At 37.5% G+C, this 25,528-nt stretch overlaps 1 protein-coding gene across 1 annotated transcript in view; it reads right to left on the bottom strand.

Annotated features, from left to right (window-relative positions):
• The window catches only part of LOC145984160 (leukocyte elastase inhibitor-like), a 191,035-nt gene that overhangs the window by 11,250 nt on the left and 154,257 nt on the right, over positions 1-25,528 (bottom strand). The window contains exon 3 of the mRNA XM_083117647.1: positions 4,177-4,381. Coding sequence (XP_082973773.1) covers positions 4,177-4,381 — 205 coding nt within the window. The remainder of the gene's footprint in view (positions 1-4,176; positions 4,382-25,528) is intronic.

Genomic DNA, 25,528 nt, shown 5'->3' with positions numbered 1-25,528 from the left:
ATACCCCACACATTGTTGGCAGCCCACAAGGAACAACGAGTGACAGCCTGTTTGACCTTGCTCACTCGGCACTTGAACACACCCATATTTCATCGCTTGCTCTCTGGTGACGAAAAGTGGGTCCTCTATAACACTCCCAAGCGTACCAGACATTGGTTGTCGCCACGTGACCCTGTTCCTCACACCTCAAGACCACCTCTGCACCCACGAAAAATTATGCTCTCTGAATGGTAGAATTGTCGGCAGTGGTGCATTACGAGCTCCTTCCACCTGGTCAGACCATCACTGCTGACCTCTACTCAGCAGTTGCAAAGGGTGCACCGTGCATTGCGGCAGAAGGAGCCGCCATTGGTGAATCGCAAGGGTGTGTTGTTCCTGCACGACAATGCCAAGCCACATGTGGCAAAGAGGACCCGGGAGACCTTTCAACAACTTGGCTGGGAGACACTGTGCCATCCACCATATTCACCGGACCTTGCACCAACAGATTACCACCTGTTTCATACCCTCGACAACCACCTCCGTGGGAGATCCTTCGCAAATGAGGGAGACCTGCGGAACGCACTCACGAACTTCTTTGCATCCAAGCCCGCCGAGTTTTATCACCAGGGCATTGTGCAGCTGCAGGAACGTTGGCAAAAGGTGTTGGATGCTGATGGAGATTACTTCGAAACCTAAAGGTACGTACCGTCCACTGTATTGCTCTTTGTTTATCACTGCTCTAGAACGGCAAGAACTGTTTTGGTTACCTTGTAAAAGGTTTCCTTTTAATTATATCCGTTTAAAATCTTGGTATATTGCAGAATGCAAGAAGTGTAGTCACTAGAGGCAAGAAAGAAGTTTGATACTATAGCATACGTCATGCACTGTTATGTAACTGTTCTACAGTTACTTTTGCAAAATATGTACATATGTACACGAAATTTCAGGTAGAATTAAAATGTCTCAGGAACAAACATCTCATTCAAATTTGTAGGCATATTTCTTTGTAAGCTTTAAATTGTGTTAAATTCAACACTGGCAAATTTTTTTGCAAATTATTTCTGGCGAGTTCCAGATATGTAGATCTGCTCTTCCAAAAAATAAAGGAAGATAAAAACGCGAATCTTTTAGTAAGCAGGTGAAGGTTAAGGAGTAATGACTGAGAGAAATACCATCTAGCTATTGATTTTGGTTCAAAATGTGATACATTCTGAAACTATTTATTACAAAACATAGGCAAACTGATTGTAAGCTGTTATCGCTAGTAATTTCCGAATGTTATTATTCTGAAAGGTACACGGAAGAAAACTGTAAACAAATGTAATACGTGACTGCAGAAATAAATGTTATGTAATATACTGATCTTTAATCTCGGCCAAAGTGACAATAATTTCTCCCGACAAAACATCTCAATACAACCAGAGAGTAGGCAATTACCATGGAATAAGAAAGGTTGGAGATAATTTGTGGTTAACGCAAGGTGGTTAGTAAATCATCCCAGGCATGAGAATATGTAGACTGAAAACAAAAACCGAGCTAAGTGCCAAAATCTAAGTTCTGAGAAAAACAAGAAAAACATTGTCTTGGAAGATATCCTACAAGGTTAACATTACCGTTCTAGGCTTACCTCATTAGACGGGGCTTGTTTTGGAGGAAACGCAGCACACAATAACCTCCAAGACGTACAAGTGACCACAAAACCAGTCACATGTCGCTTGGCACATAGCCCGTATTTTGATACACAGCAGGTGGCACTTAGACCAAGGCGCATTCTTATGGCTAAAGTTTGAACTACTTGCAGACTGCATATCACATAGCCCGGTTTTTACCGCACTGGCATAGGCCCATAGCCCATATTTTAGCAATAAAATGGAAATCGATTGTTGTGGCTCTTAGCCCGGTTTTTATTTTCAGTCTACATATAATATAAACAACAGAAGAGACGAAAAAAACATCTGTACGGGACTTTGTATGTCTTCAAGCACTTGAAACAAACGTAGGTTTTTGAACGACATCTACGTAATTAATAATACAGTGTTCTATTCTGCCATGTTGTCATTTTGTTAAAATGCATCTTTCATGGGAAATGTTAATTTCCCTTTAACAAAAAAAACAAACAAAAAAAAAACAAACATGAAACCTAAGTAGCTTGTATCACAGGAAATGTACCAAACACCACACATTTAATTTAAGTATTGAATCTGAGACGAAGTAGAGAAGGAAAAACGACCACAGCCTTTACTGTCATATTAATGCCATATCACCACGAGACTGTAAATGAAGTAAGCTCCATTTCAGTTAAGGAAATTAAATATTTTAATGGCACAAATAAAAAATAGCGTGACATTAAATTTTAACACAGTGCTGCAAGTATATAGCACGTTTATAGCATATAATATTTTATAAGTAGTTGTGAATTCAGAGTTTATGTATTATTCAGTTATGATTTGAATGTCTTAATTTCCCAGATAGCAATAAATAGATATTGAATTGTTCTATTCTTTGTATGAACAGTAAATTGACAGACCAATGAAGACAATTTTGTAGAATCAACTTGATATTTGATATAGGCCTATAATTTGGTACACCAAATCACATGCTTACATCTTTATTTAATTCTGAAATATCGAAGGTTAAACATACATAAGTTGTTGACTTTCAATTGTTTGACTCTCATGAACAGACAAGCATTTACATCGAGTTCCTTTACATTATGTTAAATTGTATTTGTACTGTATTTGGTATTAAATTTACGTTGTATTAGGTATAGATGTTTCACTGAATCTGATGTTTCCATCTTTAGTAGTTTCTGAGAAATCGAGAAGTATCGATTGGTTCCGATTGTTGAAGAGAAATGGCAAAAGTAAGACTCACAGAGAAGATAGATATTGCAACGCGTAGAAAATTCACAGTTTCTTCAACTCACAAAATTTCGTATTGATAGCTCGAATGGTTTCTGATATATGTGTAAAGAGATCACTTCTTAAAGTCTGAGGTTCTCTCGTGTTGTTGCTAAAATGAGTCTGCTTCAAAACTCGCAGCCAGTACGTTGTGTATAATCTTAATTTTCATTGCAAAATTGATATTTGTGATTTGACATCTGCGATCTCTATGGAATCTTATTCACTGTATAAAGTAGAAGGCAAAATATCCTGGAAGAATGCAGATCAATGGGAACTGAAAAACTGTCATCCTATCTACACGACATTAACTGTGACAAGTAGGTTATATACATATATATTTTTCCCTGGTGTCAAGAACCACCAAACTCCACTAGATTTGCAACCCTGGACAACTTGACTACAAGGCAATAGCCACTTGAGGAATTTACTTCCGATGTCATGGTAATTGTATGTTGTCTGATACTCTTCACTGTTAATCAAAATTGAAGTTACATAAGAAAGATACACAAAGTTACATAAGAAGATAAAATGCTATTTTTTTGTATTAACAGTAGCTCTGACAATTTCCTTGTTTTCAATTCCTTTCAAATTTTATGATACAACAATCATCATCCGTTTCATTTTTATTCACAGAATGTTGTAAATAATATGTTCTACCCTACACTTACATATGTTCAACATAGAAATTGTGATTCAAGATTTTTCCTGTAGAGTTAGACATAGTCTTATAAACAAAATCGAACGAAGGAAACCATTGTGTTGTGTTTAGTCAAAAAATATTAAATTATATTTGCAAAAATTGAAACATATAACGTAGCCATTTGTTTGGAAGTAACGAAATGTTGTTCTTCTTCGCTTAACTGCACTTTGTTAACCAATATTAGAAACATATTGGCTGTGGATTAATTAATTGAAATTTATCTTACTAAACTCTAATGCATTTTACCACTAATTGTGTTTCATAATAAAATACATGAACAAAGGGAAGAATGCACGCCAAAGAAGGGTGAAAAGCATTGCACATTAAAAATACAACGTTGAAACCTGATCAGTCTAATAAAAGTCAAAGTAACGAACATTTTAATATCACTGATGAGCTAGCAAGAAGTAATATTTCTCGAGATAGATACGATATTTATGACGAAGTTTACCTTGGAGTGCAACATCCATTTCCCTTACGCCAAGATGCTGCAAGTATCGTTACAGCAAATCTCATTACCATATCAGTCTTGACCAATCTCTAGTGTATCTCTATAGCTTGGCTTTTGCGGATGCTGCAATCAAGACTTACCTTCAGGGTAGAAAACAAAGCTTTCACATTGTCTGAAGACATGTTGGCCTCTAGTCTGCGCAATCCGCGGTCCATATCGTCTGGGAGGAGAATGAACATGCTGATTCTTCTTTCTTTGAACGGTATTTCCAAAACGCGACACTCCAAATCTTGACTATAACCGAGTGGTAACTTCAGCTTTCCTATCATCATTGGTATCTCAAATCTGAAAAGATAAAAAATGTATTATTATTTTTCTTGTTAAGTAAATATAGTAATTTTTATTTTGATTGGACAAAAATTTCTACCGGTTGGACACATGTAATAATAGTAATAACAACTACACAATAATACAATGTAGATGTAACATGGTTGAGGAGGTTATGTTGGCAATTGAAGAAGCAGCTAACGAAGTCGGATTAGAAGTGAATGCAATGAAAACAAAATATATGAGAGTGGCAAGTAACCTACTCGGGTGAGAGAAGTAAAGATTGGTGACCAAAATTAAGAAGAGGTGGAAACCTTCAAATATCTGGGATCATTAATGACTCAACAAAATATCGTAGAACTTGATATCAAAGAAAAGATTTCAGCAGGCAACAAATGTCTTCATGCCTTTGTGGGTATATTTCGGAATAGACGACTATCGAGGGCTTTAAAACTCGGAGTATATAAGACAATGATCCGACCAACATTACTGTATTGAAGGGAAACCTGGGTACTCACGGAGAGATCATCATTAATGCTGATGACTTTGGAAAGGAAAATACCATGAAAAATATACGGACCATAATATGATGGTCAAGGATGGAGAATACTTTATGATCATGTATTGAAGAAATTACATAAATCTCCTGATATTATGGCTGAAATTAAGGCAAGGAGATTGAGCTGGGCAGGACATCTTATTAGAATGGTTGATGACAGAGTGGTAAAGAAAGTATTCTCTGTAAAACCAGAAGGCAGACGAAGAAGAGTGCGACCAATAATACGATGGATAGATGATGTGGAGAGAGACATCAGAACACTGGGTATTAGAAGATGGAGACAAAAAGCACAAGATAGACAATAATGGACCGGCATTGTTGAGAAGGCTAAGGCTATGCTACAAGGGCCATAATGTCAAAGAAGAATGCAACATCTAGGAATAAATCACGCAGATACCTACTCTTTCAGAGGTAAGGAAAAGGAAAGTTACTTACAAAGCATATTCAATGACAACAGAGATTTATGTAAAGGTGTAAATTTGTTTAGAATGAGACTGCAACCAAAGATAAAGTTGACGAAGATAAAGTAGTAAATTTTCGACTGATTGAACGATAATTTGAAGAGACTGAAACATAATTTAAGGGAACACAGAACTTCAAGTTCTAAAAACTAGTATTCGGGAAGTTTAAAACGTTCAAGAATAACAGAGTTGAGGGTAGTTATTTAATATCTGCTAGACTAATTTAATGTTATGGTAAGTCACATACATGATTAAACACACTCAAAAATTAGTTTAATATAACGAAAAGAGATCCGAAGGAAATAACTTGTAATTGCTCCGGCCATACCTTAATGTAACCGGAAGCAAAATCAGTGTAGGTAAATATATGTTAGACAAGTTTACAATTCATAACCGATTGAATCATGAATATGCGTTTAAACTTTTCCATAGAATATGCTGCTAGGAAGAAAGAAAGAAAAGTCTAAACTTTAATAACACTACGGGAGATTTCAGACCGAAGCGACAAGTGATACGTAACACGAGAATTTCACTCGGAAGCGATAAACGACACGATCACAAATTGCACACATCTGAATTGTCACTTTCTCTCCAACGTGCAAACTGCGACCAACAAACCCACTATTGAGAAAACGGCCCAGTCGAAGTGCCATGCAAGCGACAAGCGAAGTTTGTCGTGCCAATCCGGTACGAGAAGTTGCATTTCTTTTTGAAGGTTCGTTTCCAAGTGACAAATGTCGCTTGTTTCTCGTCACTTTAGTCTGGAAGCTCTCAACGTATCATTTCACTACACTACATGAATCAAATTTGACGAATTTTGTCACAAATTAACGCCTCAATCAGTCATTTTCGGATCGAATATATATGTACCTTTTATTTTGCCGAAGACTTTTCCTTTATACGTATGTTCTGTGGTTTAAAACAGCAGGTTGATTTTATAGCAAACTTTAATTTGGGTAGCGGAAAATTATATTGATGACAATAACATATTATATTCTCGTTTCTGCCTGTCGTTTCTAACCTACACATCCTGCGACCTCAGACACACAGAATTGGGGGTTGGAGAGATGAGATTGAGTGGGATGGGATGTCTGCCTTGTATAAATGAATCTTGAAGTAAGAACATACTTTCTTTTTAACAGTGTTTATATATAGGCGCCATGTGGGTAAAGATGAGATGAATACCAAATTTGAGTACACTAAAAATAAGAACCAGAGATAAAAGTTCATTCCCCAGTAAGCCCTAAAACTTGACTTACAAATAGCACAGGGAAAGAAAGAATCTTAATTGGAAGAAGAGGAAGGCAGAAAATATCTACCAATTATCGTGTTTGGTTCTGTGAGACTTAAGGCATAGACAGATTGGTATCATCCTGTCTGGAGCTATTAAAAAGGCACAAGACTGCAGAAAAAACGTGACCTTGCAGACAACTCCGCAGCTTGCACATTTGGAGCATGCAGAGGAAAGGGTGTTAATTTACTTTCCCCAGATAGTCAGCTATAAGCTTGGTGTGGTTGAGGCACCACCATCGTACACTCTGATTTCACCATTTGTTCCAAAACCAGAAATATAGAAAATATCAGTCTTAGATGTTCAAGTGGGATGGGATTGCATAGAATGACGGCGACAGGAAAAAAGTGGAGGCAGAAAGGGGCGGGCCTATTTTTGAGGGTAGGGTCAAATTTAATATATATCCCTGAAAACCATGCAAAGATGCATATTTGTGTTAAAACAGTATTTATTTGTCTATTTTTCATATTTTCTGCGGGGGGGTGGCTGGGTGGAGAACTGGTGGAATGGGAGACGTCCTCCCCCTCTGGCGCCGTCACTGATTGTATATGATTTCATCGACCTTAGCATGAAAGAAAGACCAATATATTCTTATTGTTGTCCCCGTGCCATGCTTTATCGCGATTAATGACGTGTTAAAAATATAATTTCCAATTATAAAGAAAATGCTCAAGCAAGCATGTCTTTGAAGCAATCGATTGATTGAATTTGAAATTTTGTGTGCGTCAGAACTTAGGCTATCTTGCACCCGTCACATTATACGGGGTCCAGCCCCTTGCCATAACTAAAATATAACTAATGTAACATAACTATAAAGTAGGAGGACTAAAATATTCTTACCTGCTAAAGCTGAGGGTGTAAAGAGACACTTAGCACACATAAGGAAAAGCACAGGACAACTCACACACAGCCCTACAGAGGATTATACTGGCCGTAGATCCAGACGCCAGAGTCTCGTTAGTCTGCAGAATGCAGTCCAGGGTGTACTACGTGAAAGTGAAGGTGACATTTGGGTATCTTGAGAAAGGGTCACCCATTACTCCTTCAAGTAATTATTTTATACTTCAATGGTTTAGACTGGTGAAGTTAAAATCTATATGTAGTACATACTTAAACTAGAGCTCTATTCCACTGTAAGTATAGGTCTAGTCTCGATTAGATAATACTATATAAGAACACAAATAGATTTTGATCTGCCTTTCGTTTGGGATCCATACACTTACAACATAAGAGTATTTTTGCTTGTAGTGAGCACTGTATGAGAATGAGTACGTTCTTGTAAATTCGTGGGGGGGATAGGGTGGATATTAATCCTCAATATTCTCCAGCCCATTGTCAAATCCTGTTAGTAATGCAGATCTGATAATAATGTAATTCATAGACTATGATGTAATTTCATTACTTTATGCATATATCCACCTGTAATATGTGTATATTTAACATGTGTATTTTTTGCTTACACGCGTTTTTATCAGGGAATTGGTTGCAACTGCTTGGTTTTAAAACGCAAGACAAAATTCAGAGAGTATACTGCAAACGCACGTTACTTTTCAGTCAATACGTTACATCATCCTAACCAGTAAAAATCAACAGAATAACAGGCACGTAGGCAGGGGGACTGCTTCGGGGGCTGAAGTCCCTCCCTCAAATCCTATAAATATCTAATTTAAATAGTGTATAGTGGTATTTAATTTTATTCCCTTGGCAGGAGTAAACATCTTGTATAATAAATTGTATTGTAATATACTGAGAAATTCATCTTCAGGGCTTCTACCTCCCACTTTTTCGCCATTATATGGCGGCTGCTGATAACGAATGAGCCCTCCCCCCAGAAATAAAATCCTGGCTGCGGGACTGCAGAATCACTAACATCAGTATTCAATTTATAAAATGTGCAAGAGAATTCTTCCTTTTTCTGTACACACAGTTAAGTTTAACTATACGAAGAAAAATATAACAAACGATAACTCTTTAAAATCCATGTATTTAATATGTATATTTTCTTAATAAATAGAATACATAATTTTTAGCACACTCATGTTCATCTTACACCATCATACCTTAAATATACATAATTTCACGCCAACCTATGTTATTTCACTACCTGTAATTGATTCCACCTGTATTCATTCACCTTGCTTCCGTGCAAGTTGGAACTTGCTTATCGCGCTGGAGGACTTGAGGTGGGGGAAGTAGTTTATTTTTTGTGACAGCTTCTTAGCAAGCGTATTTCAATTCCGGATTATGCATGTTAAGAAAATTAGAAGACAATATCACGAGTGAGATTCGATGAAAGCAAGTCTACGTTTCGTGAAGTGCGAGCGGGCAGATTTTCTTATGGTAAGTAAGTGGTATTTCAGTCGTAATCTTCAGAGTAGACGGCTAGCCTATGTTGAAATTGGTTCCGATTTCTATAAAATATGTTTCTCTTCTTCATTAAAATACTCTCTAAACGTTTCAAACTTTTAAAAAACGTTTTCTTTGTTTCTCTTGAAGAAATCGTAAGTTTTGTCAACCATGATTATAATAAACTTGTGTGACTGTGGAAAATTATCATCGGATGAGACTTGGACTGGACATGGGAGTTCCTTCCTTGGCTAGTACCCTGTCATCAATTCATATGTTCATCATTCATCCTAACTTCGTGGTTAGCCAGAAGGAGCAGAGAAGCGATGATTGTTGCAGCAGCCTTAGAAATGGCTAGATATTAACCACAAGACTCCTTTTTTTCCAAAATCTAATCAATCCCTTTCTCTCTCTCCAATAATATTTTCATTAAAAGCTTTTTCCAGCAATAATATTTCGCCGGCCAGTTTGATACATTCTGCACGTCAAACTCTACAAGCATCCTGACTATTTTACTGATGCAATGCAACCACCACATCGGCAGAAAGTACGTCAGTCGAACAAGACAGAACACACCAAAGTAAAAGTTCGGCCGAAACCGGATCCAATGTGACCATAGGATAACACATACGCTATAGCTTACCGACAACGTGCTTATGTAACAGGAACAGTCTTGATTAAGAAATTTAAAGGTTAAATATAATGACGGAATCACAGAAGATGTCGACTAAAGCTTGACGCCCACTGAGACGCGGCGAAACACGGAAATATTCGGCAACTGAACTTCTGTTGTCTGCTTCTATTGAAATCAAATGGTGTAACACCCACTACATTGAAAAGCGCGCAACGGAAGCCGGAATTTCCCTGCCAGAAGTCTGCAGGTTATCTTAAGGGTTATCGCCGACACCGCAAGCGGGTCTGCTGAGTTCTGTTGCCGCGTTTCCGACTTCTCAGTGAGCGTCAAGCTTATAGGAAGAAATCTTCAAGGTCTTTAAAGTGTTACGACTAAGAGTCTTTGACTTTGCATACACATACATCTATACAGGGTGTCCGAAAAGTCCCGCACCATAGGCAAAATCACAGCATTTGTTCAATGTGTTCTCTGTTGAGATCCACACATGTTTGTAGGCTGAATCGCAAATTGTTGAGCACACGAGGGGTATAATCTGGGCCAATGGCTTCGCATCCTTGATTATTGTGCGAAGATGAGCCATATCGTGCATCTTCTCGCTGTACACCAGACATTTAACATACTCCTAGAAAGCATAGTCAATCGGATTCAAATCCGGCGAGAGTGGGGCCCATTGGGCGGTTCTTCTGCGACATATCCAGTGTTCCGGAAATCTGATATCCAGCAAGTCTCGTACAACCTTTCCGACACCCTGTATATTGGTAGGGATGTTACGTTCCTCAAATTTATGGAAATTCGTGTTATAAATAAATAAATTAAGGTATTTATATAGCCCATGTATGCATAATTGACTGCTTGTATGTGGCTGAGCATATATATATATATATATATTTAATTTTCGGTCATATTCAGCATATTTTCGCGTACAGTATGCATATATTTAGCTATATTTTCGAAGTTGATTCAATTGGTTCCTATTGTGCCAGTGGAAGTAGGTAGAAGCCAAGGACGTATTTAGGTGGGTCCAGGGGGTACGGACCCCCCCAAAAGACTTACTAAGTACAAAAATTAAATAATGAAAATATGCGTTGTTTAACATTTGTTGAATAATCGATGGTTATTTGTTTCAATTTATTTGAAGGCAGTAAATATTTGGTTTTTATAATTCCTTTATTTAACATTTATTTGATGTGTTTGTGTGTCTAAACAAAAGCTAACGTAGTACAATGACTCTTCTGTTGCATTACAACATAATTATTTTATTGGGAGACGCTTGACACTAAACTATCCTACCGCACTGTCAAGGACGTATTTAGAGACGAAGCCCAAGCCCCCTCCCCCAAAGACTAACCAAGTACTACATTAAACAATTAAAATATACTTGTTTAGCATTTACTGCATAATCGAGGGTAATTTATTTCCGCCGAACTTTGAACGACAGTACCAAAGATATTAATCTGAAACTTAAATTTTCGTCACCTGGATCTAACATTCTTTTTTGTTATTCAATAAATATTCAATTCTATTTCTATTTGGCACTGATTTCTTTGCCAGGGCAGTTGCTTTAATACATTTTTTATAGATCTTAACTACACACTATATAACGAATACATGCTTTTATATCTCTATTCTTACTCCTTTTTTAACTATTAATGTAATACAATATTAATTTAATATTTATTAATTATTATTATTTTAATTAAATATAATTACAATATAATTATTTTAGTTTAAACGTTTATATTATTTATTATTATTATTTCTGAGACACTTGTTTCGTACACCCCTCGAAATAAATTTCTAAATACGTGCCTGGACTAGAAGCTTTTTTGTAAGGTAGAAGGCTGTGTTGTCTGACGAATGACGATAGGCATTCCATATTCATAGCAATATTCTGTCTATTACAAACTTTACTATCTCGGAGCTAATGGTTCTTAAAAAGTGAAACGACAACAGCTCAGCTAATAGGCATTTTCGCGATGTTTTCACCCATACATTAAGTCCAAAAGATGATACAAGACAATCCCTAATGCAATATTCTGTTGACATTTGTGATAATGCGTACCTAAACGATCTCCAGAAAGTGTTCCTTTTTGAAAATTTCTTACACTGGCTTCCATGATCAGTGTAAGGGAGAATTCACACCGCAGAGACACGCGACACGCGACACGAGACTTTCACAGCGAAGAGACAAGGTTCACGCGACACGCGGCAAGCGACACTTGTTTCTTTGCTCAATTCGCATGATGGTACCGATATAATTGCATTAATCAGTTCATTATTCACACTAAAATAACGTAACAAGAGACATTGTTACATGTAAATCACGTTTTAAAATTTGTGCAAGTTATTGAAACTCGGGAGTTGCATGTTGTGCATGGGAAACGGAGAAATAATACGCACTGACCTCAAACTGTGTATGCTGTACTTTCTAGCCTGGATAAAGCGAAGACCTAAACACTAGAGAAATGGTTCTCAACCTTCGTGAAACCATGTCCCAGTATTTTTTTTTTTTTTTTAAGTCAATGCCCTTAGCCTAAGAATTTTCTTCGTAAATACCTTTCCAGTATTTGAGATTTTATGCATGAATTAACACGTACCCATGAAATTAAATATTGATAAATAAATTCTGGCATAATCAAAAAGAGTAATAATACGTAGTTGGATTACGTGTAGGATTGTTGACAAATATAAAAATATGAATGACGAAGCGGTAACGTTATTCATTGTAATTAAGTGATCCCCAGGTTCGATACCCAGTGGAGTCCGACCCTGTGGCCGAGTGGTTAGCACATCGCGCTGCGACGCCAAGGGTCCCGGGTTCGAATCCCGGTCGGGCTTGGTTGTTTGTGAATGTCCATTCATCCATTTCATCACTCATCCCCATCTTCGCAAATTAGCCAAGAGGCACAAAACGCGAAGTAAAATAAACTAAATCAAATCAAATCAAATACCCAGTGGAGGCACATAGTGGCGCCGGTCTCACTTTAAACTGTAGATCCAGTCCTGATTAGTCTACTTCTGCATCAAATGGACTTAAAAAATGAAAACTCACAACTCAAATATGATACTCCATGTGCTGGCTTTTACAAATAAAAGCCGCCACGCCCTAAATGGCCAAAACACGTCCTCTTTACACGATGTTGAAGGCAAATTACAGCCGAAAACTGCATCAAAAAACTTGATAAAGGGAAAAGAATGTTGTGTTTAAATCTTAAGACGTTGTACATATCGATACTTTATTATATCAAAAAATTAGAGGTTCAAACATGTTGTAAGGCCTCCGGTTGGGCTCTCTGAAAGTAGCTCATTGGGGTGACGTGTTCACTGCGCATTCGCGAACAACAGACTGAGGCGACACGATGCCCGGTATTGAGAAAACGGTACAGTCAGAGCGACACACAAGCGACACGTGCAGCTTGTCGTGTTTCTTCTGTTCGAAGGGTTCAATTGATTACTGAGTGTTCGCTTGCAAGCGACACTTGTCTCTTGCAGTGCGTCGCATGCCGCGTATCGCGTGTCTCTTCGGTGTGAATTCTCCATAAGTCACTACGAAACTATAGCTCCCAGGTTCGAGCCCTGGGCAAGGCATAGTTATATCACAGTGTTTATCCTATCATCCACTTTAATATTTTATCTGTCTTCCTCATCATCGTGATTAACAAAAGAGGTAAGAAATAGGGACGACCAAAAGTATTGAAAAAAAAAAACACCTTGAAATAGTGTTGTGACTAATACATGCATTTAGAACGATAAATTTGTTTATGCTTTTTTTGGCACTTCCCTACCAACCCCTGTTACACACGACCTGCGTTGTTCATCCATTGTTCGGTTCCATACAGTGTCATGGACGTCGGAAGGATTTTTTCCAGGGAGGGGCAAGGAAGGTATTTTTTTCCAGGGGGGCCAACATGGCATATTTTCCCCAATAATAGTGTTCATCCCTCAAAAAACATTGCTTAAATTTGAATTTATCATGTTCGTACAATAATTAACACACATTATTGTGGCTGAAATTAAATTATGTGTGTGAAATATGTGATTTTTGGTTCACTTTCGTTTTCCAGGGGGGGCACGGCACCCCTTGCCCCCCCTTCCGGACGCCCATGTACAGTGTCTGTCCTCTTCCATTTGTATATTTCGAATTTTTGTGCCGGTTCTTCATTCTCTCGAAAAAAATATAGTTCCCATGAAGGTGGAGTAATTTAAATCAGGTTGATTTAAATAGCAATTTAAGAAAATCATTGATTTAAATCACTTTAAACAAATAATTTATTCAATAAGCATTTTTTATATATCAGAATCAGTTTTGGTGAAAGTACATTAATCTCCTAATCATTGAATTGTCTTTATTGTGCACTAAGAAAGGAAATGAAAGAATACAAAATATAATGTACTGGTTGGGTGAAGCTCATGCGGAAGACAATATAAAATATAAACTGGAAACACACTTAAATTTCTCTTGATTTAAAATTCAGTGATTGTTATAAGTAAAAATAACAAACATTGTGTAGAAAAATATACAAAATACTAATCATGTTAAACCGTAAAGAGTGCCATTATCATTAAACTATGGCATCTGATATTTTGCAAATTATCATTTTAAAAAATTGCCAAAATTCTTGTGGAAAGACTATAAAAAATATTTTAATTTACAATTATAGAGTACATCCAGAATGTTTAATTTTCACTGGAAAAAGTTACTGAAATTGTTATAGTTTCATTAACACACTAAAAAAGCATTTCTATAGTAGGTTCATATGTGCAGTATCAGAAACAGAAAAATGTACATGTTCATTTAATTTTTATTTGCTTTCATCAAACGGTTACAGGGCTGTTTACTAGAAAATTACTTTCTATAAAAAAGAACATGTATCTATATGTATGGTGCCAGACACCATACAAGCATTTTTAAGTGTGTTTTTTTATAGAAAATAAAAAAGGTCGATTTAAACTTTAAAAATCCGGTTTACAGAAAAAAAATCATCAAAAATGATTTAAAACAATTAAAATCATGATTTTCATCCACTCTGTTTCCCGTGATTATGCACCAACGCTACTGTATTCAAATTTCCCCGAAATCCCCACAACAATGCTTCAAGCTCTTTCCAGAAATTTCAAACGAAGACTAGAAAGAATTTTCTAGCACATCTATTTTATCTTGATGTATGAGTGGATCTGTGAATGAATACGTTAAACTGAGGAGCATTGAACGTAACACTTACCATTTTACGTGTATTTTATTTTGATTTGCTTTCTGTTATTATTTAATGTCGCTTTTCTGCCACTTTTTCGCTATTCGCAACGATGAGGTTGACTGATGATATGATTAAATTGATGAAGGGACACTCAAAAGAACACCCATGCGCGGAATTCGAAGCCGGGACCCCTGGCGTCGTAGTGCGCTGTGCTAACTTTCTTTTATTTTTTAATTTTTTTAAAGAAAGCGATAGTTTCTACCGTCATTCGCTTTCTATTTTTGACATATATCAGTTTAACTCAATTCTCGTTTTTTCTCATTTAGGACAAACACAATCATCCATGTCTTAACTGGGATTCGAACTCCAGACCCCAGACGTCGTAGCGCGATGTGTTAACCACTCCGCCACGGAGGTCGACACTTTGCTACGGAGGTCGCCTCGCCTTTTTTTACGTGTAATTTATTATATTATGTTATTGTAATATTTGTTCCCTAATATGGCAACGAAATATTATCCTGAGCAAAGCGACCCGTTTACACATTTTGAACAAAAATAATTCATGTCGTTTGCACATTTTTTCATGTGGTGGATTCTTGGCAAATCGGCTATTCTCGTCAGGTTCCAGTGTAGGTGAGGCCGATGACCGCGGGAAACACGAACCCTCTAATTCACCCAAAACAGTTTCTGTCTGCCGTCTCGTGTGGTTGACCCGAGGTGCTTTTTTTTTCCCCAGACGAGGATGGTCTTTGTTTATTTTGGTGTGAAGGCCGCGACTCGAGATTCTTCAGACGATACGGAGTAGCGCAAATTTTATGCCCTTGGGCTTGCTATTCATGCAGCAACTGCGAAAACTTTGCAAGCTCAGTAAGAGTTTAATCTGGATACAACTTGTATATGTTCCGCGCTTCTGAGTAAAGGTTGGTTATTTTAGTTGATGCTTTATTACACACGTGTGTGTGTGTGTGTATATATATATATATATATATATATATATATATATATATATATATATATATATTAATGTTGATGTAGTTTATTTTACTTCGCTTTTTGTACCACTTTTTCCTGATCGCCAAGATGAAGATGTGTGATGATATGATGAAATTCATGAAGGAACAATCACAGAGAAAACCCATACCCAGGTTGAGATTCGAACCCAGGGCCCTTGGCGTGGTAGCGTGCAGTCTAAATCACTCCGCCACGGAGGTCAACACACACTAGAGGATCAGATTTAGGCCTAGTCCTTGTAGGCCCGACCCAAAATTACTCTATCTTAATGTGATCCATCCACTTCTTTTCGTTTCTTTATTTTCAACTAGCTGATTACCCGGTGTTGCCCGGGTAACACCGGGTATCCCATCTTCTATTAGACGGCAAAAAAAAAAAAATTCTAACTATAGCGTAAAATGTAACTAATTTTATTTACAGGTATTTAAAAGTATAATTACAGTGTACAAATTATAAAGTAAAATCTTTTACAAATTCACTATAATATTTATTTAACTCAAAACTTGATTATAAACAACATTTTTAGTTTCACCTCCAGGAGCAAGAATAAATAAATCGAACGGCATTGGGAGTGTCACTATTCATCTTAGCAACCCCGAAAACTATGGATATCGCACTAATATCGTTCGTTTTCGATTATTTTTACATGTCACCCCTTCTCACCTCCACCCTTAGAGGTGTCAGGGGTGTCTTACCCCCACAGTATTTATTTCCAGATTGTAAGTCATATATGTACCAAGTTTGGTTGAAATTACTCCAGGCGTTCGAGAGTTATGCCGGAACAAACATACACACATACATTCATTTATATATATATATATAAATATAAAAGCTATTTTCGTGCATTGCTGAGTTCTATGTTATTTCGTCCGAGGATGGACAATAGATATAAGCATTTACGGTACGATACTATATTTATTTTTGTATCGTGATATCTGTGATATATCGTGTCGGTGATGTATATCGTCACCACGATATGCATCGTCTTCTTGATATTTATTGAGGCGGCGGTATATATTGTGACGACGGTATGTATCGTGTCGACTACATTTCGTCTTATGAAATGTGATTTTCAGTATTCAGGGCAGCAGGAAAATTCTTCTCTCAATGTATGATCGCCATATCTAAAGTGTTGCAGAGCTGGAATTCGGCATGGAAATGACTTATTGATTTTGTTTCTAAGTCCGCTTTACGCACAGAAAGACTAATCGGCACTAAACCTACAGTTTGGAGCTGAAACCGAACCACTATGTGCCTCCACCTTGTATCGAACTCAGGAGTACCTGATTACAAGGCGACGATGTTATCACTACGCCATCGGGGAGGTACAAAACCGAATTCGAATGCAATTTGTTTTATATGATACAAAGAAATATACAGAGTTTCGGTGGTCATTTTCGTTCAACCTCCCTCATCCTCACGGCTCGCCCTCATCATCACTCACACGCCCTCACCCTCAACCTCAAGACTCGCCTTTCATCCTCACGGCGCGCTCTCGTCCTTACCCTCACCCTCACTGCTCGCTTTCGCCCTCATAGGCACTAACCTTCAGATCGCCTTCATTCTCAGCCTCACGGCTCGCCTTTCACCCTCACACACCATCACTTCACTGTTCGGCCTTACAAGTCTTCGGAAGGTGAGGGTGGGTCTTCCCTCATGAGGGTTTTCGCACAATTAAATTGTGGATTTAAATAGTGAAATATTTCCGCTAGATATGTTCTGGGATTTCTGGAGGCGAAACAATTCGCTTCGCTTGATGTCATTTTGTTCCGTAATATAGTAGGACTTAAATCAGGGCGAAAAGTTCGTAATTCTTGAGACATAACTGAAGTATTTTGTGAAAGTTGTGTTCTTAAAAAAGATCTGCAAACAGATTATTGTCCTCTAAATCGCCTCTTATAATGCAAAAAGCTCGTACTCTTCTTTCTGTTCCAACAGGCCAAATACAAAATGTAATTCATCATCAGAACTATTATCAGTTTCTCCACACACGTTGCCTCTTTCCGAAACCACATGTAAATGCTGGCGCCTTTCGGAAGCGAAGAATTTCCCCTCCATCGCTCACATTGGGAGTTCACCCACCCAGCGAAGAATTTTGCTTCGTCCCTTCTCCGCTCCAATGGGCGCCCAGTTTTAGTGTCTCCATATGCCTAAAGTTGTAGATTGATTGATTTATTTGTTGTTTTAAGTCCACTTTATGCACAGAAAGGCTAACCAGGACTGGACCTACAGTTTAAAGTGGGATCCGAACCACTATGTGCCTCCAACGGGTATCGAACCCGGGACCCCTTGATTACAAGGCGACGACGGTACCACTATGCCATCGGTGAGGTCCTAAAGTTGTAGAAAACTGTCGCTAAAACAGTATACAACGCAACATAACACACAGTTTCAATCTGTAACTTTTCAGTTTATAATCTTAAGTCGCAGATAAAATGGATGATCGGTAAGTAGCATAAAACAAGTTTGTAAAACGGAGCTAATGAAAAAATAATATTACAACTACAGTGTTGCTCAGCGGAAGTGAAGAGAAGTCCATACTTCCTATTCAGTTCAGAGAAGAAAATTACGTAGTTCTTCAGGACTCCATTAGCATAAAAATTGGCCATCAAAGTTATGAATGAAAGCGCCTGATTTGCATGTAGCCATACACCGCGTGATGATGCAACCCAACGAACCAGACACACGTAGCATACGTGGCCTTGTAAGACGGCGGATGACACAAAGAAAGAGGAAAAATCCCGCTGGAAAAAACTTCCGCTATGACTGTTAGAAACCTGATTGAGATAAACTGCTCGGGATGCTTTAATGTTATGTTGCTATTGTCCAGAATACTTCGACGTCATTAAGGTGACGTCATTAAAGATGTAGGCTCCACGTGCGAAATGCAATTATAGTATTGTAATTCATGAAAGGAAACTCGACACAATGGCTTTAACACACCCTCCTTCACTTGTAATGTGTCGATTGTGCGGGAACAGTTGGACATCACATTCACATAGGTGTCGACTAATATAAATCACTGGATAGGATGGGCACATTCAGTAAAAATGCAAACCATTGTATAAATACCAATGGTGTATTTCCAGTTTCATATCGTGGATCTCTTTCTTTTTAGTCAACAAATATAGTTGATAAGTGCGTTTTTTTCTAGTGGTAGAGGGAATTTTGAGATAAAACGCCACTGCGCAACACTACCACTAGAACCAAACTAATAATAGTAGTAACGATACATTTATCTCTTTGGATGTTGCTGACAAAGTTTATCGTGCGATATTCAATTGGACATAGTTGTGTAAGAACGTACAAAAAAATATTTCACGAGAGGTTTTGATTGTCGCAAATCCGAGGCAAGCTGACATTGAAAACACTGCAAATTAAAATATTTCAACTTCGTATATTAAATGCAACTTACTTGTATGTACAAAAAACACGCTTCAAAGGTAATTCACACCAGTAAAGAAACGAAGGAGTACTTTACATCACGCAGAGCATTTAGTTGAATATAACCGAAACATATTTTTTGGAGTTCCACTTTTGTCTTTAGTGCGAAATGTCCCTCGTTCGTTCCCCAGTGTGAGCTCCAATATTTTAGCGCTGGCTCAATATTATGAGTATAATTGGATAGACACTTAAAAAGAAAAGGTAGCAGGCTCTGATCTAGAAAGCCAGATAACAGCGGTGATGGGACTCGATGCGCCTCTGGTTTCATGTTAAATCACAATTTATAAATAAATAAAATTACGTTCACCTCTTTTTACAATAGTGTTCGATGAAAATAATTAAATACTTTAAAATATTCCTTTGGGAGTTGCTTTTCGTGTTGGTACCGTTGCAAGTATCTGCAACTACGTAGATAGTTGCTTGGAAGAAGTGCGTTAGAGAATCGTGACAAGAAGTGTTAAAGTTTCCTCTCTTATTCTTCCATTTATGTTTCCAAATAGATAACCCAGTTTGCAGAAATTTCATCTCAAATTTCCTCTTGTAGCAAGCACCCTGTTGCACATATTCATATGCATGCATGGTCACCCATCATACCACACAAAAGTTGGAGAGGCATCTTGACTGTGAAATACCTGATGTATCATTGGATGTCACTATTTTCAAACTATTTCTCAAAACTTCAAACACACTAATAACTGCAAACAATTATAGAGAACCGTAGATTTTTTCTCATGAGGATATTCAATTATTTTACTGGGAAGAATGGTTTCGGTAATCTTCAACTTGTTTTGTTATTGTGTTCATCATACGAACTCATGGGTGTTCACAGGGAGAGTCAAAAGGGGGGGAGGGGGGTTGCACTTGACATATCTTGGAATAAGGAAAAATTGCTTACTTCTCCTTCCTCCCTCTCTTTTATTTCTCTTATTTCTTTCCTTGTATCTTCCTTCTGGCTTTCGTTCATTTTCTAAGTTTTAGTACCTATTCGTTCACGTTTATTTTCTCTCTTCGTGACATTTTCTTTTTTAAGCTTTCCTTCCCATTTCCTAACGTTTTCGTCTTTATTCATTGTCTCTACCGATCTTCTGTTATTTCTCTCCTTCTCTCTCTTTCTGCTTTTAAATTTATCTTTTCTTTCTATGTAGCTTTTCTATTTCCTTTCTATCTCCATTCCTCTGGCTTATCTGGCATCTTCTTTCTCCCTCTCTGGCATCTCTATTTCTTTCTCTCTTTCTCGTTTCTATATTTCTCTCTCTCCTTTTCGCTTTTCTTTCTCTCTCTCTCTCTCTCTCTCTCTGCGTGTGTATATTGTCTCCCTATTTTATTTCTCTTTCTATATCTGTCTCACACTTATGTTTCCCTTCGCTTTCCATTTCTCTCTCCGTATGGCTTCTTAATTTTCTACAGAAATTTCTTTCACCTCTTTTTCTTATCTCCATTAAAGCAATTATTTTTTATGAAAGGGTTTTTATGTAAACGTGATGTCAATTTCGACACCCCTTTGGAACATTGCCGGTACGGCGTACCGTTGCGTACCGCCAGAAAAGAGCACTGTGCATATACATACATATAATGCTTTGGAAATACCTTTATTAAACAAATTAAACCTTGAGGTTTGGAATAACTTCTTGTGATTTCACCCAATCCTGGAACTAACTAAACAAACTATCTGGCATTAACAAACTTGATTGCGTTTTGTTGCAGCAGAAAGAAAATCAACCATCACTCCCTCTTCTCGTGGGCAAGATCAATCATGTATTTTTTGTGTTGGCCTTCCTGCATGCCTCTTACCACTAGATTTCCTCAACAAGCATCTTGTTGTTTGGATGGTACGTACCTGTTTAGGCACTGTACGAATTAAGCTTTTGTTTTGGGGAGGATGCCCACTGACTGGCGTATTTGTGATTTCATTTTGAGAGATAGTTTTTTTTTGGGGGGTATGCAAATTTATGTTACCAGTCAGTAAACTAAACTATTGCCTTGCAATTCTAAGTACATTAAAAAACATTGGTTCTAAGTTAGATAATTTGCATGTAATTTAGAAACATTTAGTATATTTACATTCAAACACAAAAAGAGCTATCGAACTAGAACACCGAAAACTTGGCAAAATTTATATTGTCCAATTCAAACTTAATGTCCTCTAGCCTACCTTCAAGTTTCTTGTGGACACTTTTAATACAGTTCAAATATCAGCATTGTGCCATGAAAACTTAAGTGCAAAACAGCCTGCTGTTGTCTCGGCTCGGTGAGGTTGGTGAGTTGTAGAATGGTGTTCTTTTTTAATCGACAAGGCTGCATACTTTTCGGCAGGGAAATCTGTGATGACTGGGCTATTAATGGACACGAATGATATTTCAGTTGTGTTTGTTACATAGTTCAGAAATGGCATACTATATGCTTTCAATTTCATTTTCTTTGAGGGGTATAAAATCATCCCTGGCAGGGATAAAAATAATTTTCTAATGTCAGAGTGTGGGTGGAGGCAAAGAATGGCAGATACACACTGTGGGGGAGGACAATGAGCTGTAGCACAGATATAATATATATATAATATATACCCTTATCTGTGGCTGTAGTGTCGGGAAACAACAAAACAAACAAGTGTTGTTGATGTGAGTTTAAACTGTATGTAGGATGAAAAGTAGCTGTGCAGCTACAGCAAGGTATTTTTTCTATTTTTCATGATTGTAAGAAAAAAAAAGTGTTTTCAAGTTCACACACATCAAACTCTACGCTGATTTGCACCTGCACTGGCTGTTACAAAATGTCCTCCTCCTCCATTGCCCACAAACCCGTTCAGGGCCAATTACGGACAAGTACACCGTCTGGTCTTGCACCACGTACAATGCGTGACGGGCTGTTGCTGGTTTTATACCAGTCTGGTCTAGTCTGGCAGAGACCCTTCCTTGCATTTTCCAATCCTTCCGCTGCCTGCGTTGAGTCTGACCTCGGGCTAAATTGCTGGCACGAGGCACGCTTTCTTATGAATAGATATTCCCTGAAGACGGCGGGATACGATTTCAATATTATTTTTGTAAACGTAATTGGCAATTCTCTTCATGAGAAACTCACAATAGGACGTGGAAAACGAAATTTTTACGCAGAGTTTTTTATATTAGTTTGCGTAGCTTTTCTACTTCTCTTTATTAGTCACAACGATGAGGATACATTGTGCATATAGGGATGAAACCGGAACGACCTTGTAAAAATCAAGACGATAATAAGACTATACTCTTCGAGCAGTGGCGGCGATTGGGTTCGAAAACTGGAGGAAGGAGTAAGGACAGTTTTCTTTCATTGGTTGATAAGGTTTAGCATAGTGCGGGGGAAAAAGTGGCAAAAAGTGAGGAAGCAACTTCCCCAACGCCCCCTTCCAATCGCCGCCACTGCCTTCGAAACTTGTCGAGATAAGATCGAGAAACAAACCTCGAGTAAAATCGAGACGAGACAGAGACTTAGTGTCCGAGACTCTCGGCATCGTTCGAAATTATGATTGATTGAATTGATTTACTTTGCATCGCTTTTCTGTCACTTGTGGCTAATCGCAAATATGAGCCTGAGAATGGCTTCTTGTTGCTTCTTTATCCGTTCTAGGAGAACTTATTCAAAGGGTATCTATCGACACTCAGTAAGCCCTTGTAGCCTTATCAATCCCATGTTTCCAGATTCGAACACAGAGTTTCTTTCATCACAACACGTTATTTGCTAAATCAGAGTAACTTCTTTCACTAGATCGAGGATTTATATGCACTAAAAATTCCATATGAATACACAAAACAGAAACGAACATAAACTCGTAATTATGAATGCAAGTGTTTGTGAACACTGTTTTGCAGAATACGAACAAAGACAAAATTGCCACATATAGGAAACGCAATGTGTAGTCATTCAATTCTGGCAAACAGTTGAATATATTTCTAAAAAATAGTTTTGGACACAAATAAGGAACTTGGCTGATAGCGAAGGGAACATCAAAATTGAAAAGGGGGGGGGGAGTATTGACGGTATGGAGTAAATATAACGAGAAATTATACAATAATACTTGTATTAAGCTAAATCTTATTCTAGATTAACAGCAGTCTCTTTCATACTTTTATAAATACCGTAGTATATGCACACTACTCTGTAGGACGAGAAAGGGCTCTTAACATCACAAGACAAGCAATTATTTTCTAAACATGTATTTCTTTCAACAAAACATGAATTTGCAAAAAAATCAGAATATACTTATTATGATATTAAAATATATTGTGACCTAAATAACCTTGGAAATGTTGTTTTTTTTATTGCGCTCAAATTTAAGGAGTTTTGTGGCTCCATAATAGTCTAGTGCATTCATATTTTTTCAAGTTTACATTCACAAAGATTGCGGGCAAATTCCCGTTTTCCTTTGACTTGTCCTAAACCGTTTTCATCTGTGAAGCATTCGACTACTATCACGCACATTAGAATTTCTATGTTTCCACGTCACTTTTCTACCTTTTTAGGTCAATCACGACGATGAAAATGCATAATCAGTTGATAAGGTGTGCAAGCAGTGGCGTACGCAAGGGGGGGGGTTGCCGGGTTTAACCCCCCCCCCCCCCTTGAGCTCTTGAAATATTATGGAAAATGCTGTAGAAAAAATTAAAAATGGCTAATTTATCACAGTCGAAGATCTGCGACAGTAATAATAATAATAATAATAATAATTTGGATTATTATTCCCATGCAGCATGAAGAAAAACACAACATTCCAAACACAATCTAAGCGGCCGCAAAGTTCAATTTTGCAATTTTCTTTTGCAAAAAGTCGCGCAGTGACTCTTGCGAGAATTGTGAAAATTCCTTGCTTCGTCCTTATTGCAAACGTTCTTCCCGGTACTGATTTCACATCCCCTTGTGAACTCTCAAGTGATGCTGAGTCTACATCCACATCATTAAATAATGTCGAAGAAGTCTTTTGTGAATCACCTAGAAGGGATAAATGTGTTGGAATGTCTATAAACTTACTTTACAACGAAAACATAGACTCAGTGGAATTTAGCAACATGTATTCTCGCGCTTCATCATCACCCTGGGTGAGTTCCATAGGTAAAGGTAATGTAAATTCCCCCGTGTATGTAGCACCGTGCCATGAAGTCACACATAGTGGTGTGGTGGGCCCCAAAGATTCTTGATCTCGAACTATTTTGCAGGTGATGTGATCAGCACCATGCTCCGGCAGCCTTCATCCCCCAAGGTTGCTCTCAGATACCCATAGGCTGGGTGCGGAGACAAGGCTGGATAAATTCCAACCAATTCCGGGAATCGAACCCGGATATCCCACGAAGTTGTCAGACTAGACCAGCGCGGCTCCTTGAATGAGTTTCATATTTCGATTATTTCAATAAATTTAATATATTTGCTTGTTTTTATGGATTTTCTTCACACTTAAAATGTCTCACTTATCATATACAAATAACCGTTGACTAGACAATTATTTTGAAACAAAAGAATTGTAATTTTGTTCTATTTCTTTCATAAATAGCAGCTGCATTAGTAGTAATTAAACTAATTAATTAATTATAAGAATTATTAATTAATTTATTATTATTATTAATTAATTAAAGTATAATAAAACAATGGTAATGTGAATTTGTAGAAAGTTTTCGAGATAACACCCCCCTTGATGAAATCCTGCGTACGCTACTGTGTGCAAGGAAACACATTCAGCGTTACCAGACGTTCTATGTTACCCGGACAAGTTCTATATTTTAGTCCTATGTCCGGCGTCTAGGATAATTTTTTTAAAATCGTAAATGTCCTAGATTTTGAGCATCAGAAAATTTGCACCAACGAAATATGTCCTTCCTTCAGCTGGAGAAACAGCAAATAACAGGGAAATTTGAGAAAAAATCTTGTGAAAATTTGGCTCCTCGGAGTAATATGACGCCAGGGGTTCCGGATTCGAATCCAGGCATAAGCATGGGTGTTATTTGTTAGTGTCCCTTCATCAGTTTTATTGTACCATCACCCAATCTCATCTTCGCGATTAGCCATAAGTGGCAGAAAAGCGTAGCAAAATAAACCAAATCAATCAATCAATCGAAGTACAGTAATATGCTTAAAAGTACATGTAGTAGTATTATCCGTTACAAGTTTTGAAATTTCGTAGTCAAGAATTAATAATAGAATGTTATTATTTTTAAGTGAAAAACAGTCAAGCTCACGCTATTTGCTAATATTTTTAATATTATTTA

Source organism: Lepisma saccharinum, chromosome 2 (genome assembly GCF_977018435.1).
Source record: "Lepisma saccharinum chromosome 2, izLepSacc3.1, whole genome shotgun sequence".
In the NCBI taxonomy this organism is placed as follows: Eukaryota; Metazoa; Arthropoda; class Insecta; order Zygentoma; family Lepismatidae; genus Lepisma; species Lepisma saccharinum.
Note: the sequence above shows the minus strand (reverse complement) of the source record. Positions and strands in the feature narration are given on the sequence as shown.